The sequence below is a fragment of the Pelobates fuscus genome, chromosome 3 (genome assembly GCF_036172605.1).
Source record: "Pelobates fuscus isolate aPelFus1 chromosome 3, aPelFus1.pri, whole genome shotgun sequence".
Classification (NCBI taxonomy): domain Eukaryota; kingdom Metazoa; phylum Chordata; class Amphibia; order Anura; family Pelobatidae; genus Pelobates; species Pelobates fuscus.
Window position 1 is genome coordinate 49719980 of NC_086319.1, and position 17571 is coordinate 49737550.

The following is a 17571-nucleotide window of genomic DNA, read 5'->3' on the forward strand; positions in this document are numbered from 1 at the left end:
CATTGTGTTTAACATCTTAAGTGAGTTCTTAAAATAGTGATTGCAGCTCAAAATGCAACGGTCATGACACACCATTTAAAAAATGAAAGCTCTTAAAACTGCTAGCAAATATATAGATTTTCTTAAAAATTCCCCTCACCATGTTTTGCTTAGGGAATAAGGGGACAAAGTGGCAAAAGCAATTGAGCCAATATGTCAATGTCATGAGATGTATCCCACTTGAGGAAGTATTAGTTTCTCTAAAATATCCTAAAAGCCCCCCCTCATTTAACTGGGAATCGTTACGGACTTACATGGAATGTAAACATTTTAGACCAAAACAGTCAAAATAGAAAGATTTATAATAAAAAAAAACAATGTAAGTTATAAAAAATGCCCATTAGCAATTTCCTAGCTCTCCTGCATCCAACCATTGAGTGCTTTAGGGTTTTGTTCACAAAGAGAACAATTTTTATATAAATCTTACCCACTTTGGGACAAACCCCCCCCCTCTCACTTGCAAATTTCTATTGTGTTTAGACATAAAATATATTGGATTAACTGGAATTTAGACAGAATTGCCACGACGTGCATAAATATATACAGTGCTAGTGGTTTGCAGAACGTTGTACAGTTTCCATATCTTCCAGGCATCATGATCCATAAATGGTTTATCTACCAAGAAGACAACCTCTGTGCTGGTAGAAACAAAGACGGGGAAGTTTAATTGTACAGGTCCCGGTCAAAAACTGCTGTTATTCAAGTAATTATCCCTTTTCAAAAGCTCTATTCAGGAGTAAAACCATAAGCACATTTTTAACCACATTTGCAATTATTTTACCAAACTTTGACATTACAGCTGTAATTAAAACACAATGGAGACGTAAAATAACACAGATGAAGTGTGTGGTGGTTACAGTGGAGCAACACGGGAGCAAATTATTTTGAATGACAAGCTTAAAGTTTGCAAGTTTTACAACTCTCTGATAAACTGAACTTTATTTTTTCTTTTCATTTTACTATACAGTGAGGTTTTTTTTTATCTTCAATGAAATATAAAAAATAAAAAATATAATTAAGTGGAAAAGGAATGAAATGGTCAAACATTCATCAAACGAACACATACTTGCTGAAAAATTAAATATATGAATTGTTGATGACCAGTTACTACGTTTGGAAAACCTTTTACATGTAAATTTGAGGCCAGGCATATGGCAAGATGATTTTGTTTGTCTCTAAGGGGAGCACACTTGATGCAGCCTTCACAATATTCCACAAATGATTTCACAATCTCAAATCAAAGTCAACACTGCAGTGAGGAGAGCTTTTCTACTTTATTACAAAGAGAAGAAGCCTTTATGTGGTCAGAAAATACAAGATTGATCTTTTTTTTTTATTATTTTTTTTCTTCCTATGAAACGCTGCTTTTCAAACAGCCAGAGTGAGTTGTCTCAGTTCACTTCCTTAAGTCCCATCACGTTCACTTGGGTATGGATGTCCTTGGCTGCTGAAAATCTGGCCCTTTAGTGCACAGGGGGCCACAAAGGAGTCCCCTGACCAGCAGTTCCAGAATGTCCCATTTTCATATATTGCATCCATGCACACCTCCTAAAAATGAGGTACAGCAGGGCAAACATTTCCAAAATAGGTGTCATATATATAATATATACACATTCGTACATACATACCTTTATTCATGTGATGTCCAAAAATTTAAAAAAAATGTACACATTTATTACAAAATCGTAACAAAGACTGGACAGTGTTTTGCTCATTCTGGAAAGATGAAGCTCAGTAATACACAACTCTGGAAATTGTCCAAAGGTTGCGGCAATATCTTTCTCTTAAACAGTCGAATAATCTTTGTGTTAGCACTTTCTCTGTCAGAGGGGCCTGCAAATCTTTGCACTGCAATGCATTGTAGATCCCTTTGGCTGGGAATGAGCTGAACATGGCAAAAAATATGCCGTTCAAAAAAACAGAAGGGGGGAGTAAAATGAAGGCCCATCTTTCCAAATGAAATACGAGAAGGATCTTCACATAAAAATACACAAACATGTGGGGGGTTTTTATTACCAAATAGTGCTACAATGAACAATGCAAACTTCGCTGACTAATTTTAGGTTTTTCTCTCTCTCTCGCTCTTCCTTTGAACAGTTTGGAAACTAAGTGGTAAACTTATGTCAGTGTTCTGTATCCATTTGTGTCTGGTGGCATAAAATGATAACAAAAACAAAGGAAGAAAAAAAAATACAGACCCTGCTCAAACTAAAGAAACAAACTACAATTCTAGTTGTTGGGCAGCACATAATTAGTAAGGCAGGACCTCAAGTGACGATCCCTTTGCATGAGACAATTGCCAGATCCTCAAGGAATTAAAACCAGGATGCCTGAGCCACATCAGTTCTGCAGTTTTGTTGTGTATTGTGCTGAGACAGCCATACCCCATGAACAGGGAAGTCTTTAGAAGGCTTGCTGAGCGGGATTGTAATTGAAGGTGGATGGCAGATGAGGCCTTTCTTCTAGCTTGTCGTATTCCAAATGGAACTCCTGTCAGAGAACACAAGATCATCAGCTATTATGCAAATGGGGTATTCCTGAAAATCAAAGGACATATTTTCAAAATGATTTAAAAATTTGCAAAAAATACTTTGTTTGCAGATTATGTTATAATCTTTGAACCCTTGAATGAACCCTTGTCAAGAAAGGCCTTTGAGAGATGGAGACAAAGCAAACACATCGATAGATGATATGTTCAGATCAAACATCTAAACATCTTTGTGTCACCTGCCAATTCTACAACTCAAGGTTATGTACATCGATTTTACTGCATTGGTGCCCTTAATACTTGGATGAAACAATACAAACTATTTGTTTTGTTGTCAATACAGGAATTATTTCAGACTTTCAGGGTTCCTTAAGATATCATTAAATTATATTATATTATTAAGGTAATCATTTCCTGTCCACTGCCAGATACACAACCATGTTTCATTCATGTGGACATATGCAAATGAACTACTGTGGAGGACTGAGGAGAGTTTCAAAGTTTCTCAGAGAATCCTAGGCCTTTCATTGTTTTTAATAGGATTGCCAGTCATAGCCCATATACCTGTCCAGCAGGGATGTGTGGGATTTGTAGTTCAGCAGTTGTGCATCTCATTTATATATGGGGAAGTTAACTGCAGCTGTCGCAAATTCAAACAGCTGTTTTACAGGGAACTACTAGAAAGTTATAGATAACCCTTGCAAACGATTTACAAGATCTTCTACACTCAGGGAGAGGCAGTGTGTGTGATCAAACAACTGCAGCAATTTTTTAACAATAATTTTCTTTCAATAAATCTATCAAGAAGCAAAAGGGTTATGGCGTTTGGACTGTCTATTTCATGAAACCAAATACTTACTACATTTGATGTGATTTTTAAAGTGAGCTATGTCCTAGAACTTCATGCTATATGCAATCTGCAAAGATAATGCTAGTAAAATCGCTAGAAACAAGTCCAAAAGCATTTTTATCAATGATTACGTAAAACACATTATAGATGTGGTGAGCAATCTGCATTATATCATCCCAAAGTATAAGAAATAAATTATGACAAAAGGCGCACAGCTATGGTATGTGTGAATATACAGCACCGGCACATGCACTACCAGTAAATATTTTCATTTTCGTGCCTGCAGAGTTTAAGTCCATGCAGGCACTGGCGAGATCCACGTATAAATCGATATCTGGCACACCCCTTTGTTAGCTGTGGCCAGATTTAGTGGACCCAGCATAAACAATGCGAGTCATCGGTCATCACAGAGGCTGAACTATCACATTCAGCCACAGTGATCGATGCTGAGCAGCACACATAGCCCAGTGCTGATCCCCAGGATTCCCCTTTTAGAGAGGGAGACTTTGACCAGGTCTCCCTGCCAATCCTGATTAACACTAGACTGTGCCTGCTTTCCAGCACCCATCACTGTGTGATTGTCAGTGAGAGCATACAGGAGATGCAGCATGAGAGTGAGATCTCCCTCTCCTGCTGCAATCACACACTATTATTATTATTGCCATTTATATAGCGCCAACAGATTCCATAGCGCTTACACTTCAGAGCGTTTTAACAGGTTAGGTTTAGGGATTTAGTGATAGTTAATTATTGGGGGGACTTTAGGTTTACATTATACTGCTTTAGATATTTATGGATTGCAACTCCCATGATTCTCAGCCAGGCAAAGTGTGTGATGAGTGAGTAATGATAGTTGCACTCCATAGCATCAAAGAAACAAACAAAAAACAGCCTGTTCTGAAGACTGTGGATTTTAACGCTTATCACAATCACATGGGCTTTAACTGGCTGAAAAGGACATGTATTTATTATTTGGCTCTGCCAAACAATTCAGGCATTTAAACAGGTAACCTATGAATGTTTTTTTAAACAATAATAATAAAAAAAAAAAAAAAAAGTTTGTATGCGAGAAAAGAGAAAGGAAAATTATGGTTGAGCAAACCATCTTTAAAGGTAAAAAAAATACAACCCACCCCCTAATGTATAGCACATATGTTCAAAAAGGAATTGCTAGGTAAAGTAAAACTCAGCACTCTGCTATTCACACAAAAAAAACTAACAAAAACATAAATGAAGAGGCAACCTATAATGAGAACATCCTGTTTGTTTTTACATACCTCCTGCAGTGGTTATATGCACAATATTTTATTCTCCAGACCATTCAGAAATTGAATGAACTGTAATAAACTGCCCTGATTGAGAACACATGGGGACTATTTACTGTACTCAGTGCCCTCACAAGAGTTTACAACTACACTATAGATCCAATTACATAGTATCATCATCTCTTAAGTACTTCTACAATTTTTGCCTTTATTTGGAGAGAGTAGCATTTTATGAAGGTGTTCGTATTTTCTTGACTGGGCTGCTTGGACAATTTACAAGGACATATACTTCTGTTTGGACAAGGGAGCATTATGTCCTACCAAGAAAACAAATATGTTATCAGAGAGTCCCTCTGTGAAATACACTGCGTGCTGTAATGTCCTTTCATTCTTCGGTGTGATGAAATAAAGCCATATTGGACATTGCTACATTAATTGCCGCATTAAAGAGAAACTCGTGATGATGTAGACAGTAGGATATACTGAAATCTTGATAGGTAGGACAAGTGATGTGACTTGCGTCACTGGTGCAATGCCACACAGGATTGGTCCATACTAAGTGTCCCAGGCCCCTTAACCCAGCAAAGGTAATTATTGCAGTTTGAGGGTTAATTGCACATCTAGTGACTTTCTACCAGAGAGCCACTAGAGGGACGTCCGGGTCATTAGGTGACACTTGATGCCAGAATCTATTTTTTTTTTTTAATACAGGATGAAAAATACAGAATGTACAGCTACAGAAAAACTTACTCAGGGAGTTGTGTTCTAATTTGCTTTAAATTGTAAACTTACTAGAGATCTGATTTTAATTCAAGAGCTAAAAACAGCAATCTAGATACACAAAATGTACTACACAAATATTCTGGGTGTATCAATCAATATGTCGGGCCTGTATCGGATTAGGAAGACATGGCACCAAATCATTCGATAAACTATGGCATTTGCCATGTAACCGTTTTCATGAAATTCACTTAAGCTCGTTGCTCAGGAAGCAGTTTGAATGCTTATTTAATCTATTTATTCTTCTGTTGCTACAGAACATTTTTTACAGAAACCCAAGTAAACAGTTTCCTTAAAGATTTGTGTTTTACAATGAGTCAGCCTCAGCCATAATTGGCCTAATTTGATCAGTGGTACTAAATCCAGGAAGCTGTATGAAAGTATTTCAGATTACCCTCCCTCCAGTCTTGACATTCAGGTACTATATGCTATATATGTGCTATAGTCACATTACCATTTCAAAGCATTCATTAACATACATACACAATACTATATTGAATGCACTCGTGAAACTGTGTACTAGATAAGAGACAGCCAAACTGATAGGACAGGATTGGAACTTCACTATTAAGTCAATCAATATAAAAATTATACACAACTGCTGGATGAAATCCAAGAGACTAACAATACAGTTCTAAATTTTACAAGGCTACTTAAAATGATCTATCTCAACAAATAAATATGGGGATTCAGTTCCACCATATGGCCATAACGCGTTAAGCCCACCACTACTATGCAGAACGTACCCATGTGGGGGACAAATAGTGCTACATAAGCTGAAGTGTATTTAAATCTTATGTAAGAGTATTGTGAAAAAATGTGTATATACACACACACACACAATTAATATGATAAACATTAGCACAATTCTAGCTGGGTTTAAATTGGCACAGTGCTGTTTTACATCATACTGGATAAAGCAGAGTTTAAATGGGTTAGTTCGGTTATTTTATTCTGGTCTCCCAGTAGATCTAATGACTGCTTTCTCTACCATCCTGTATCTTGCGGAAAAAGTGAAATGTATAAAAGACAAGTCTCAGTGTGCCATTTTATGTAAAGCCATTTGTAAGATGATATTACAGACTCATGTCTATAAACCATTTGGTTGATTTTGCTTGCTGTATAGTGTGAAGGAAAATGGCATTAGTGAAAGGTCCTTCCCAGCCACAGCAGCAAGACATCAATTTACTTATGGTATTTTGTAAAGTGGCTATAATTCTAACAAACCACAAAAAGATGTCCTGGCCTTGGGAGTAAAAACATGCTAGTAACCATTGAATTCATAACCTGGGTTGACAATTTGGTAATACCAATAAAACATCAGGAAACTAGTTAAAATGATCATAGGATCAAACATGTATACAGGGAGACATTTGTTTTACAACCCTGTGACCAGTTCCACAAATATCCAGTGGTTTTGTACCTTTGCAACTTTCCTCCAGTTAAGACAATCAAAGAAGTAATATGTTCCCCTCTCATAGGTGTTCGTTTTCATAGTTGGTTCCATTCCGGGTGCCCTGGTAATCCATACTCTTTCTTCTTTGTGATATCTCCAGTCTCTGTTGAAACTGATATAAGAGAAGAAGAAAAAAGTGACACTTATTGCAATGTATAACAGCATTTCTCTGTTCTACAGCAAACTGGTAAATAGCTTGGTGCTGTATTTTCAAAGCATTAGTTAGAAAGGTTAAAGATCCTTGTAAGCGCTTACGCTGCTTAGAATCCCTCCCACAGCCCTTCAGTTTAATATCAAATCATTTAAGAATGGTTTGATAGAAGCCAAGGATCTTCCAAATCTTGGTTTCCCTAATAATATGGCATATTTTAGCATTACCTCTGTCAATTTGTACAACCAGGACTACAGTGACTGGTTGAAAGTGCTAACTCACCCCGACACTTTCAGCCAACCAGTCATCATAATTAGACAGAATTGACACTGATGATGCTAAAGGTTTAATGCCACATTATCAAAGTGGATGATTCTTATGTTCCGTGAAGACTTATTTTACATCAGGCCATTTTGAAAGGGGTTATGTTACTTGGAGACCCTCAAACTATATTATGTCAATGTGAAAGAGGTTTGTTTTTTTTTTCAACTCACATTTTTAAGACATTTTATTTCACATTACCAATTGAAGAAACCTTGGAGAAAACAATGATTTAATTAGGAAATAGCCTATATGCTGCCGAGCAAAACTATGCTATACAAGTATCAAAAGGCAGTGTTTCGTAAAAGTAATGTAAAAAAAAGTTGTTTCTCTCTAAACAAAATTAGCAAAATAAAAAGTATTTATTGTAAGCCATGTAACAACTTTTGCCTCCAGCATTTAGATGCATACAATTTTAATTATTCAGAAAAAACGGTTATGAATTAAAATAAATTTTAAAAAAACGTAGAAAGTAGAAGCTACATTGAAAGTAGCCATTATATTTCTAACCCAGTGTTGCTGCCCTGTTGTTGCAGTTAAAAATATAAAGTTTTTAAGATAGACTAACTGCAAGCACACTTTTTCTAAATTCCATAGATATAGTCGGTATAAATTCCTGAGAGGGAAATATACACAATGCTAGAAGAGTAAGAGATTTTTTTTTTCTAATAAACATAACTGTATAATGCAAAAGTAGCAGACAGAAAACTAAATCATTCTCATTTACAAAGCATGCTGGGATAGCAGTGTAACAATCAATAAGCAGCTGGTAATTTGAAAAGTAGACCAAAATTCATCAAAACATGGCACATCAATAGTGTTCTATGTGCCATGAGCTGGGACACTGCCGTTTGAAGATTCAAAACATTTAATCTAGGGAAAGATTAGAATTTTATTCCATCTGTAAAGATGATCTATACCAGAAAGGTGAAATAGCATTAAACTAATCAGGAACACACACAAGCACACTTTACAAAGGCATGCGTCGTAAACAAAAACAGATTAAACGTACAGTTCGACAGCAGCTAAAAGCTGTAAAACATCTCCGCCATTCATGTAATAGAGATAGAACAATAAGTCTTCTCCATATCGGCCAAGTTTTATTGCAGCCAACTAGAAAAGAAAAAACAAACAAACAAAAAAATGAAACCAAAGGTGAAACAAAATTAAAGCAATTATATATGGTAAAATATAAAACAATATGCTAGCTTTTATTTAAAGCATTCTAGTAATGTTATTCCTACAAGAGAGCCATTCCAAATTCTCCTCTGAATATGGGAAATTAACAGAAATGTCATGCCTCATTATCCAGTATTACTAGTGAATAGTAAAAATAGCACAAAACAATTATTTCATGCAACACTGTCAACAGTCATATTAAATGTCATGAAATATTATGATAGATGAAGATTCTGTGATTTTAAAGTTTAAGACCACTGAATATTTGCAACGTGCAATATAGAAATTGCGCTGTGGAGTCTATAGGATCACAATAAATATGGATATAGTCGGAGAAATCCACTTTTGTAAAGTACCTTTATCTCTAATTAGGGAGTCGTGGAGGGGAGGGGGGGCTTGAAGCTACTGACTAGGAGGCTACTGCATGGACAACTAGAATTTATAATGCAAAAATATATATAGTGACAGATGCAAGTGTACCTATTTTCCACTTATTTACTAAAAATTGCTGTGTCTAGTGGTTATTTATACATATGCTTTTTTAGATGTGAGCTTTTTATACACCGTAGTATAACATTGGCCCTTTAACGATTTAAGAATGCACCGTCTCCCTATTCTAGTTTTTAGTAAAACACTGTGTGAATAATTGTTCACGGAAAACTACTGACCTTATCCCTAATATGAATGTTCGTTAAGTATTCCGATGGGACGTGGAAATCTACAAAAGAGAAACAAAAATGATATTATTCCAAAAAGCTTTACTTATTTTGTAAAGGATTTTCAAATGATATACAGAGTGCTGCTGTAACAATCACATTGCCACCTTGTGAACAATTTACAGTAAATCCATTTGCTTAAAAAATGTATAAGAAAATTATATAGAACTTTAATGTCACCACATGAAATGTCATACCAATGTCTTGAGGTCGACACGGCGATGATGCCCACGGTGAAGCAAATTTTGGGTAAAGATTTCTGTTTAAAGAAAGAAGAAATAAACTTAAATGCATGTACATACAGGCAGACATAGCATATCTATCTAAACATTGTACACTGTAATCCGTAATGTCGTACATATGTCAGTCTGTCAGGACGAGAGGATCTTTTTATTATTTTATTATTATTAATTTTTAAGAAGGCTTTGTATTAGGGGATATTTTGATGCACAGCATTGTTGAAATATTCCCTTATAAATCTACCTACATATAATGAGAGGTAATGGATTTTTTAATTATAAATATTTTTTTCAAATGACAAAGAAATGCTTAAAGGGTTTCTTCAACCCTTGGGGGTCCTTTCCAGTATAATATGGAAAACAAGCAAAAAATAAATAAATTTACTCACATAGAATCCAGTGTCGAACAAAGCTCCCACACCCTCTCTAACATTACTGGGGTTGCACGCAGTTCAATCACCAGCTTATCATAAAGAAGCCTGTGATTGAACAATTTCGCTGCCTCGAGGTGCATGCACGAGCTCCAGGTCAGCAAGGGGAGGGAGGGATTGGAGGGAAAAAAAATTAAAAAACTTTGTGGAACAGAAAGAAGCAGTGGGGAATACAGAATGGGTGGGAGCGTGAAGCTAACTTCCGCTTGTAGACACTCTACAGGTTGGCCCATAAGTCCCTACCCATCCAGCACACAGATACACCGATTACATAACATATATGGATGGGTAGGGACTTATGGGCCACCACCCTGTACTTGCAAGGGGAAGATTTATATGTCTAAAAAGACAAACGTATTTTACGCACAGAATTTACATTGCCAAACCGGAACAGAGTTCTGGGCTTCCAATGTCACATGTGCTGGGGTGCAATTAGCACACAACTACAATTATCTTAGTATGTGCAAGGTGTCAAGCCGAAACACTACAAATACAGACTCCTACTACCACGACCACTTCAAATCACTTAAGTGGTCATGGTACTTGGAGGAACCCTTTAAGATTGCAAAACATAATTTTTCTTTATTAAACAAATAAAATGTTGAGCTTATAACATTTATAGTAACAGTGTATTTGCTTCAGTACAGTGGAATTAGACTAAATATGAAGAGCAGATAGAATAAGAATGCTATTCAGAGATAGATCACACAAGATTAGTCCAAATAAAAAAAAAATGGAGGAGAAATAAATGGAAAAATAAAAAGGTGTGGCATGAGTTTTAAGAGTTTATTTACTGAAGCAAATAAAGCACAGTCCATAAATATGGTCATCTTGAATAATGATTACAAAACAGGTGTTTTGCATGAACTTTGCTAATCATATGACCACTTCACTGAGAATAATAAAATAGTTTACAAATCAGTGATAGAATTAGTTACCGTTTTTACTTGCACGAGGGGAGTGACAACACACAAGAAACTACATCTGTTGCAATGTGATAATCAAGTTTTCCTATTACAATTATGTATTATACATTATTAACTGCTTAAACTGCTTAAAGGACCATTATAAGCACCCAGACCACTTCAGCTGAATTAAGTGGTCTGGGTGCCAGGTCCCCCCGAGTTATAACCCTGCAGTGTAAAAAATAGTTTCAGAGAAACGACGGACCTCACGGACCTCCAGCGTCAAAAAAGATCCCCATAGGAAAGCATTGAGTAATGCTTTCCTACGGGCAGGTTTGAATGCATGCACGCCTCTGGCAGCAGCGCATGCGCATTCAGCTGCACTCGGGAGCTGACGTCACCAGCGCCGAGGAAGCCAGGCGCTGGATTAAGATAAGCAAACAAATGGTTAATTAACCATTTATTTGCCGCGGAAGGAGCCCTAGTCACCGTTTAGTGTTCCTTTAATGTGACGGGCGGTGTGGAAGTCAGACCTGGCTGGAGTACGGACAGAGGTAACCAGCGTAAAAGAGCGCTTAGCTACAGTTAAAACACGAGGGGGTGAAAGAGACACCTTGCTGACAGAAGCCAGAAAACAAATAGACACATTAACGCTCCAACTCCAAAGACTCACCCACTCAGTTACGGCGCTGGAAACACGCCACCGCAAAATAAATATCCGCATACGCGGAGCCCCTGAAAAAATAGGCTCGGAGGCCCTACTGACATATGTAAATAAAATTGCAGTGATAATGGGGGCGAAAAAAGAAGGAGATACCTGGCCGATAGCGGCAGCATTCCGAATCCGGAAAGCCCCGACCACCCCAGCGGATGCATTAAGGGACATCATAGCCGTTACCAGAGATGCTGCGGTTAAAGCTACACTGATGAGCTACTCCAGAAAGACTCCCTCTGTCCCAGTAGACAACCACCTTGTGAAAGTCTTTGCTGACCTCCCGTTTATAACTCTGTTGGAGCGGAGGAAGTTCATGCCGATCACCCGCCAACTGAGGGACAAGGGCATCAGGTACCGATGGGGAGTGGCGGGTACTCTGGTGGTCCCACTAAAAGACTCAATCTTAACACTGTCCGCAGACGAGGACCCTGCGGGATTTCTTCAGACCCTACAGCTGCAACAACAAGTTCCCACGGAAGGAGTGGGAGAGGATAAGAACCGTGAGAATAGCATAGGGGCAGAAAAAAACAGGGAAAACGGTACCCGCAGAATCCCTCACGGACCTGAAAGGGTAAAAAACTGTAGCTTGCGCACTCACCGCCGAACAGAGGATGCGGCCTCCCGCACCACATGCTCAGACGGAACTTGAGACAAAAGAAGCACAGAGTCGCAAATGACCTATCTGACCCTGTGTTTATATACCCATGTTTTATTTGCAGTCATAGACCACCTTCGATAGGTACATCTTGATTTCTTAAACGGATTAAATACGCTACAGGACGAGATACGGTGCTGAACACTATTGACTATGTTATTACTTATACTTGTATATCCTAGACAACAAATGACCTGCCTGACCCTAAGTTTAAGTGCTTATGTTTTACAAACAGTCATAGACGGCTTATGTTAAGTATATTTTACTCTCTTCAATAGATTGTACTTACTACAGGGCAAGATAAGATGCAAACCACTGTTGATTATGTTTTTACTTATACTCGTATATCCTAGACAGCAAATTATCTGTCTGACCCCAAGTCTAAGTGCCTATGTTTTATTAGCAGTCATAGACTGCTCATGATAAGTTTAGTTTACTCTCTTACACAGATTGTACATTTTATTTTTGTTTTTGTTTATAATTATGTTTCCCGGACTTAGACAGCCGTTGCCAGTTGTATGATTACAGTTGTCTATCGCCCAGAGGGGAGTATGCTTAGACTAAAAGACTATCTAATTAGTAGATACTGACTATATTGTCAAGAGCAGGTTTATCTTACGTGTCTTTTCTTAAAAGGGCATAACCTGATTACATAGAGCATGCCTCATATGTATAGATAACGTATCCAACATCCAGCATGCTCATAGCTTGGAGAATGAAAAATGACTAGTTTAAATTGTTTATTCTCATTGAAAAATGTGCAGTATTTTGTTTATATTTTTATGTGCCGTGAAACTATATCTCATGTATACTTGTCAGATGTTTAGCTCGGCTGTCGTGGCCAACTACATGTGTACATGTACATTTCTGCACACCACAAATAAAGAATATAAAAACAAAAAACTCATCAAAAGTCAAACTATTTTTTTCAGATCCAGTTGACTTACTCTGGGGAGTTTAGATTGAGGCCTAGTGTTGTCAAGTCACTTCCTAATGCAAGATGTACCATCCCTGGATCTGTTTCTGCTGCCCTGATGAATGTTAACAAGCCAATCATGCCGAACTGATCTGTCACCATGCCTTGAGGAATGTTGGTAACTCGCCCTGAACAAGACAAAAACAAGGTGTTGTTAAGACTGCATCCATTTGAAAGAAGAAGAAGAAGAAAAAAAAAACACCCCATTAAAATTATACTCGTGGCAACACAAGAATGAAAATATAAGCATATTGTAATAATTTGAATAGGGATGTAATTCAAAAGTACAGCATTGTAAAAAAAAAAAAACTACAGCACAACAAACTATGTTCTGTAAAATGGTTACAATATGTTAATACCGGATTTTAGCCATTCCAGTGAAAGCTATCTTTATGGGCCTTTTGAGCCTTTCCGTTTTCTACATCAGTTATAAAACAAGTCATTGGGATTTAGTAGTCTGTTCCCAACATACTTTGTAAAAGCTAATTCAGCTACTTTGATGTGGCTCAATTCTCTAGGACTCTGGTAATAAAATTCCTCTAATGTTCACTATCAACTGCAAGCTGACTATATTACATCGAATAGATCTAGCTGCTGCAGTGCTAAGATTTAAACCGCAGTACAGAACTGCAGCTAAATCTCACTGCTACAGAAAACAAACTTCTTATGTAAGTAAGGTGTGGGTGAGCTAGGGAGATTTGGGACCGATGTGTCATTACAAGGAATGGGGGTGGGGGGTTTGATGGTGGCGTCGGATTGACTTATGGCTAGCTGGCCTGAGAGGAATTGGTGAAATTCCCTGGTCTACCAGTGAAGCTTATTCAACTACAAGAATGGAATTTGTCTACAATCTAGCTGTTTGTGAATAACCAAGCCAGTCAATTGAAATGCAATTTCTCAAATTCAGCTTCTTGGTTTTAGAATCTGCAATTACCTCTTTAAATTCTCCATCATTACCAGTATATTATTATTTTATTATTATTATATTATTTATATAACGCCAACAAATTCCGTAGCGCTGTACAATGGGTGGACTAACAGACACATAATTGAGATCAGACCACTGGACGTACAGGAACAGAGTTTACAGAGTAATGCGTGTTTTGTGTTTTAAAGTTCAAAACACAGCAGGCCTCCAGACGGTGTAACCCAATCTGAGGCCAAAAGGAGTAAAAATCCAGAGAGGTTTCTAACAATGCCACTGGTGGACAACATGGGTTTTACCCACTGCCTAAAACACATCTAAATTTAAGCCATGAAAAGGTTAAACTTTAATTTTCTAACTGGAAATATGTGTAAGCAAAATAATGTATTGATGCACCTTCACAGTGAAGGTGAACCTCTGGCACATGAACCGAAGGTTAGCAACATTGTGGGGAATGGCACTAGTGTAAGGCGGCACAGGCAGCTGCCTTGGGACATGTCGGCAGACGTGCAGGGAGTCTGTGGAAATGTTTAAAAAAATAATGATTCCCTGGTGGTCGAGCATATAGTCTGCACCTCTACGTGGTATGAACCATTTTAAACTCTCCCTTAGTTTCATTTCTCAAGGAGGAAGTCCGTGCAGTCAATGGGGTTTCCAGCATGTCCCTTTACTTTCTCACTGAGAGCCAGACAACGCATACGCACTAGCCTCACAAAGCTTTCTTAATGACCGCAGCAAAAGAGGCAGAGGTTCACAAAGAAGACCAGCATGGAGAGAGCTAATAGGCAAGTAAAATACCTGGGAGCCTTTGCCCGGTTAACTAAAAGGCAACTAGGGCACTAAAGCATTAGGAATACATATTTGTATTTCTCACATTATAGTGTTTCTTTAAGATTACTGAACCAGCAGGGATTTAATATTATTAACTCCAGTGGACCACCAACGATTAGAAATCACCAATGACCACAAGGGAATCATTAAACACCCAGGACTACAAGGGAAGATAGCCTCCTCCCTGCAAAGAAAGGTAAGCAGGAGAAAGGGCAAAATATTTTTCTATTTTACTTTATTAATGCAGTTATTTTAAAATAAACTCAGAGCACACACACATCACACACATCCTGATTTCTGTTTTTGTGTTTAACTGAAGTGTTGATACTTTAGGATAAATAAGTTCACCTTCAGTGTACTGTGTTGTAAAATGACATGAACAGCATCTAAAAGCAAATATTTTCCGCAAAGTAAAAAAAACAAAAACAAAAAACACTAACCGTCTGGCATAACCTGAATCCCTTTTTTCTGCTGGTTATTATTTTGCGTTGTGGAACTTTTGTCCCCGGGGAATTTGGGTCCGTCTGTACTTGAGGCAGTCTTTCCTGGAGTATTTAAATTCTGCATGCACACAAATATAAACACAAAAACTTCATGAGTAATATCTAAAAACATTACTATTCAGGTTAATATTAACATTTCAACTAATAAACACTAATTTATAAAAAAAAAATTTTTTAAAAAGTGATATTATCAGGAATTAATTTAGCAAACCAACAGCACTGGAGATATTGCCATGGAAAATCTAAAGACAAAATGTAAAAAATACATTTCACACACTACTTTACAAGATGATTATAGATATACCCAAGTGTGAAAGAAGCTTTTTGGGGGAGTTACAGGTCACTAATGCACTTTAATATCACCATTATTACCTTGCTCCACCACTTTTCTTAAAATTAGTGGAAAATGCAGACTTCATACTACATGTGTTATAACGTTTGAAGTCCAGTGGGGCAAAACTGCACAACTAAAATGTTAAGACAGTGGCTCAGAGAGGCCAACTGGCTTTTTTATTATTATTTTATTAATTATGTAGCGCCAGCAAATTCCGTAGCGCTGTACAACGTTTATATTCTGTTCATACATATAAAAATGCATTTTTTAGTATGCAGGGTGTGAGACAATTTTCTCTTGTGAATCAGAACTTGTTTAGTGTGCTGGCGTTTAAATAGATGTAGTATTTTAATGTTGGGAACAGCTAAGATTTTTATATATACACCAATTGTGCAGTGTGCCTTTTTGTGATTGGCAAGTAAGAAAAAGGGAATTGGAAAATGGCAAGTATACAATACATTTGTGCCCCCTGTCATTCTCTAATTCTACCAGGAGAGAAATGCTGGATTAAAAAAAAAAAAAAAAAATACCCAATGCATATTCATTTTTTTTTTTTATCCTGGGTGCTGAAGTTTAATAAGCCATGACCACCTAGTCAAAGTGTTAAGCAGTATTTAGGCATGTGATTTTGTTTTTTTAATATTGCATATCTAAAGAGTACTATCCAGTTTTCTTCAACTACTGCTGAGGTAATAACACTAGTTTATTGAATATTACTTTAGTAATAATATTAGTTTATTATTAATAAGTTTAACATGGATGGTGAGAAACTAGGAAACTATATAAAACTCAAATCTGTTTAGCAAGCCATACTGAAATACAGTCAACAGTAATTCTAAACATTACCAAAAATTACTTACAGATTTGTTGTCATCATTGCTCGATGTTGGGTCCTTATAGCTGGAGCCTGGTAATGCAGGGAAATCTTCATTGTGTATCGAGAAGTCCTGTGACTGCTCGCTTGCTGGTTTTGTCACCATTCCGACTACAAAAAGATAATTTGCACATTAATAATTTACACTGCCTACTGTATGTCACGTTTAAGTATAGAGGTTGTTTCAGATTGATTCTGGGGAAATATTAAAATACTATCATGTTTTTCATCTAGTAATTCCTCTACCAGTAAATGCATAGAGGAATCCAAAAATACATTTTTTAATGCATATTTAGCAAAATATTCCAGCTGATCCATAAAAAAATATATACTTAAAATTAATAGCTTTAAATTAAAGGGGTTTGGTGAGCTTGCCAATAAGGAAGCTGATAAAGAAAACCGTGGCATGTGTATTTAAAGTGATCATAGCTAAATAATGTAAACTATATAATAATACTCTTTTCTATAGTAAAATAATTAACAAAACAACTTGGGTGCCCGGGTTAGCCATAATTTGTCTAAAGAATACAAATGACAGTCAGACAGTAGAATGCGCAATGCATCATATTAGATAGATTTCCGAACATATGGTTTACCGTAAGGAGCCCTTCCTGCCAATGGATTTATTAATGGAGTTGGGTTCCCACTTCCTTCCCTTCTGTTCCTGTCTGCTAGTGCAGGGAAATCTGAAAGGTCCAATCCGGTCACATTTTCACTTCCATCTGAAATGCATATTTGTTCAGTTTAAAACTAACCATGCAAAATGAATGTAGGAAAAGGAAAAACAAAGAAATATTTATGTAGAGCTAATTGAAACTGAAACATGAATCTAAGGAGTTTAGTAATGACAAATAAAATAGTGTTACATAGGTCCTAACATAAAATAGAATATACACTGCTCAAAAAAATAAAGGGAACACTTAAACACCACAATGTAA

At 37.0% G+C, this 17571-nt stretch overlaps 1 protein-coding gene across 1 annotated transcript in view; it reads right to left on the minus strand.

Moving 5' to 3' along the window:
* Window positions 1-1294: 1294 nt before the first annotated feature.
* The window catches only part of CNOT2 (CCR4-NOT transcription complex subunit 2), a 58894-nt gene continuing 42617 nt past the window's right edge, over window positions 1295-17571 (minus strand). The window contains exons 7-15 of the mRNA XM_063447010.1: window positions 17230-17355; window positions 16620-16744; window positions 15363-15483; window positions 13138-13294; window positions 9443-9504; window positions 9198-9247; window positions 8363-8463; window positions 6846-6990; window positions 1295-2529 (exon numbers count right to left, since the gene is read on the minus strand). Of these exons, the coding sequence (XP_063303080.1) occupies window positions 2443-2529; window positions 6846-6990; window positions 8363-8463; window positions 9198-9247; window positions 9443-9504; window positions 13138-13294; window positions 15363-15483; window positions 16620-16744; window positions 17230-17355 (974 nt within the window). The 3' untranslated portion in view covers window positions 1295-2442. The remainder of the gene's footprint in view (window positions 2530-6845; window positions 6991-8362; window positions 8464-9197; window positions 9248-9442; window positions 9505-13137; window positions 13295-15362; window positions 15484-16619; window positions 16745-17229; window positions 17356-17571) is intronic.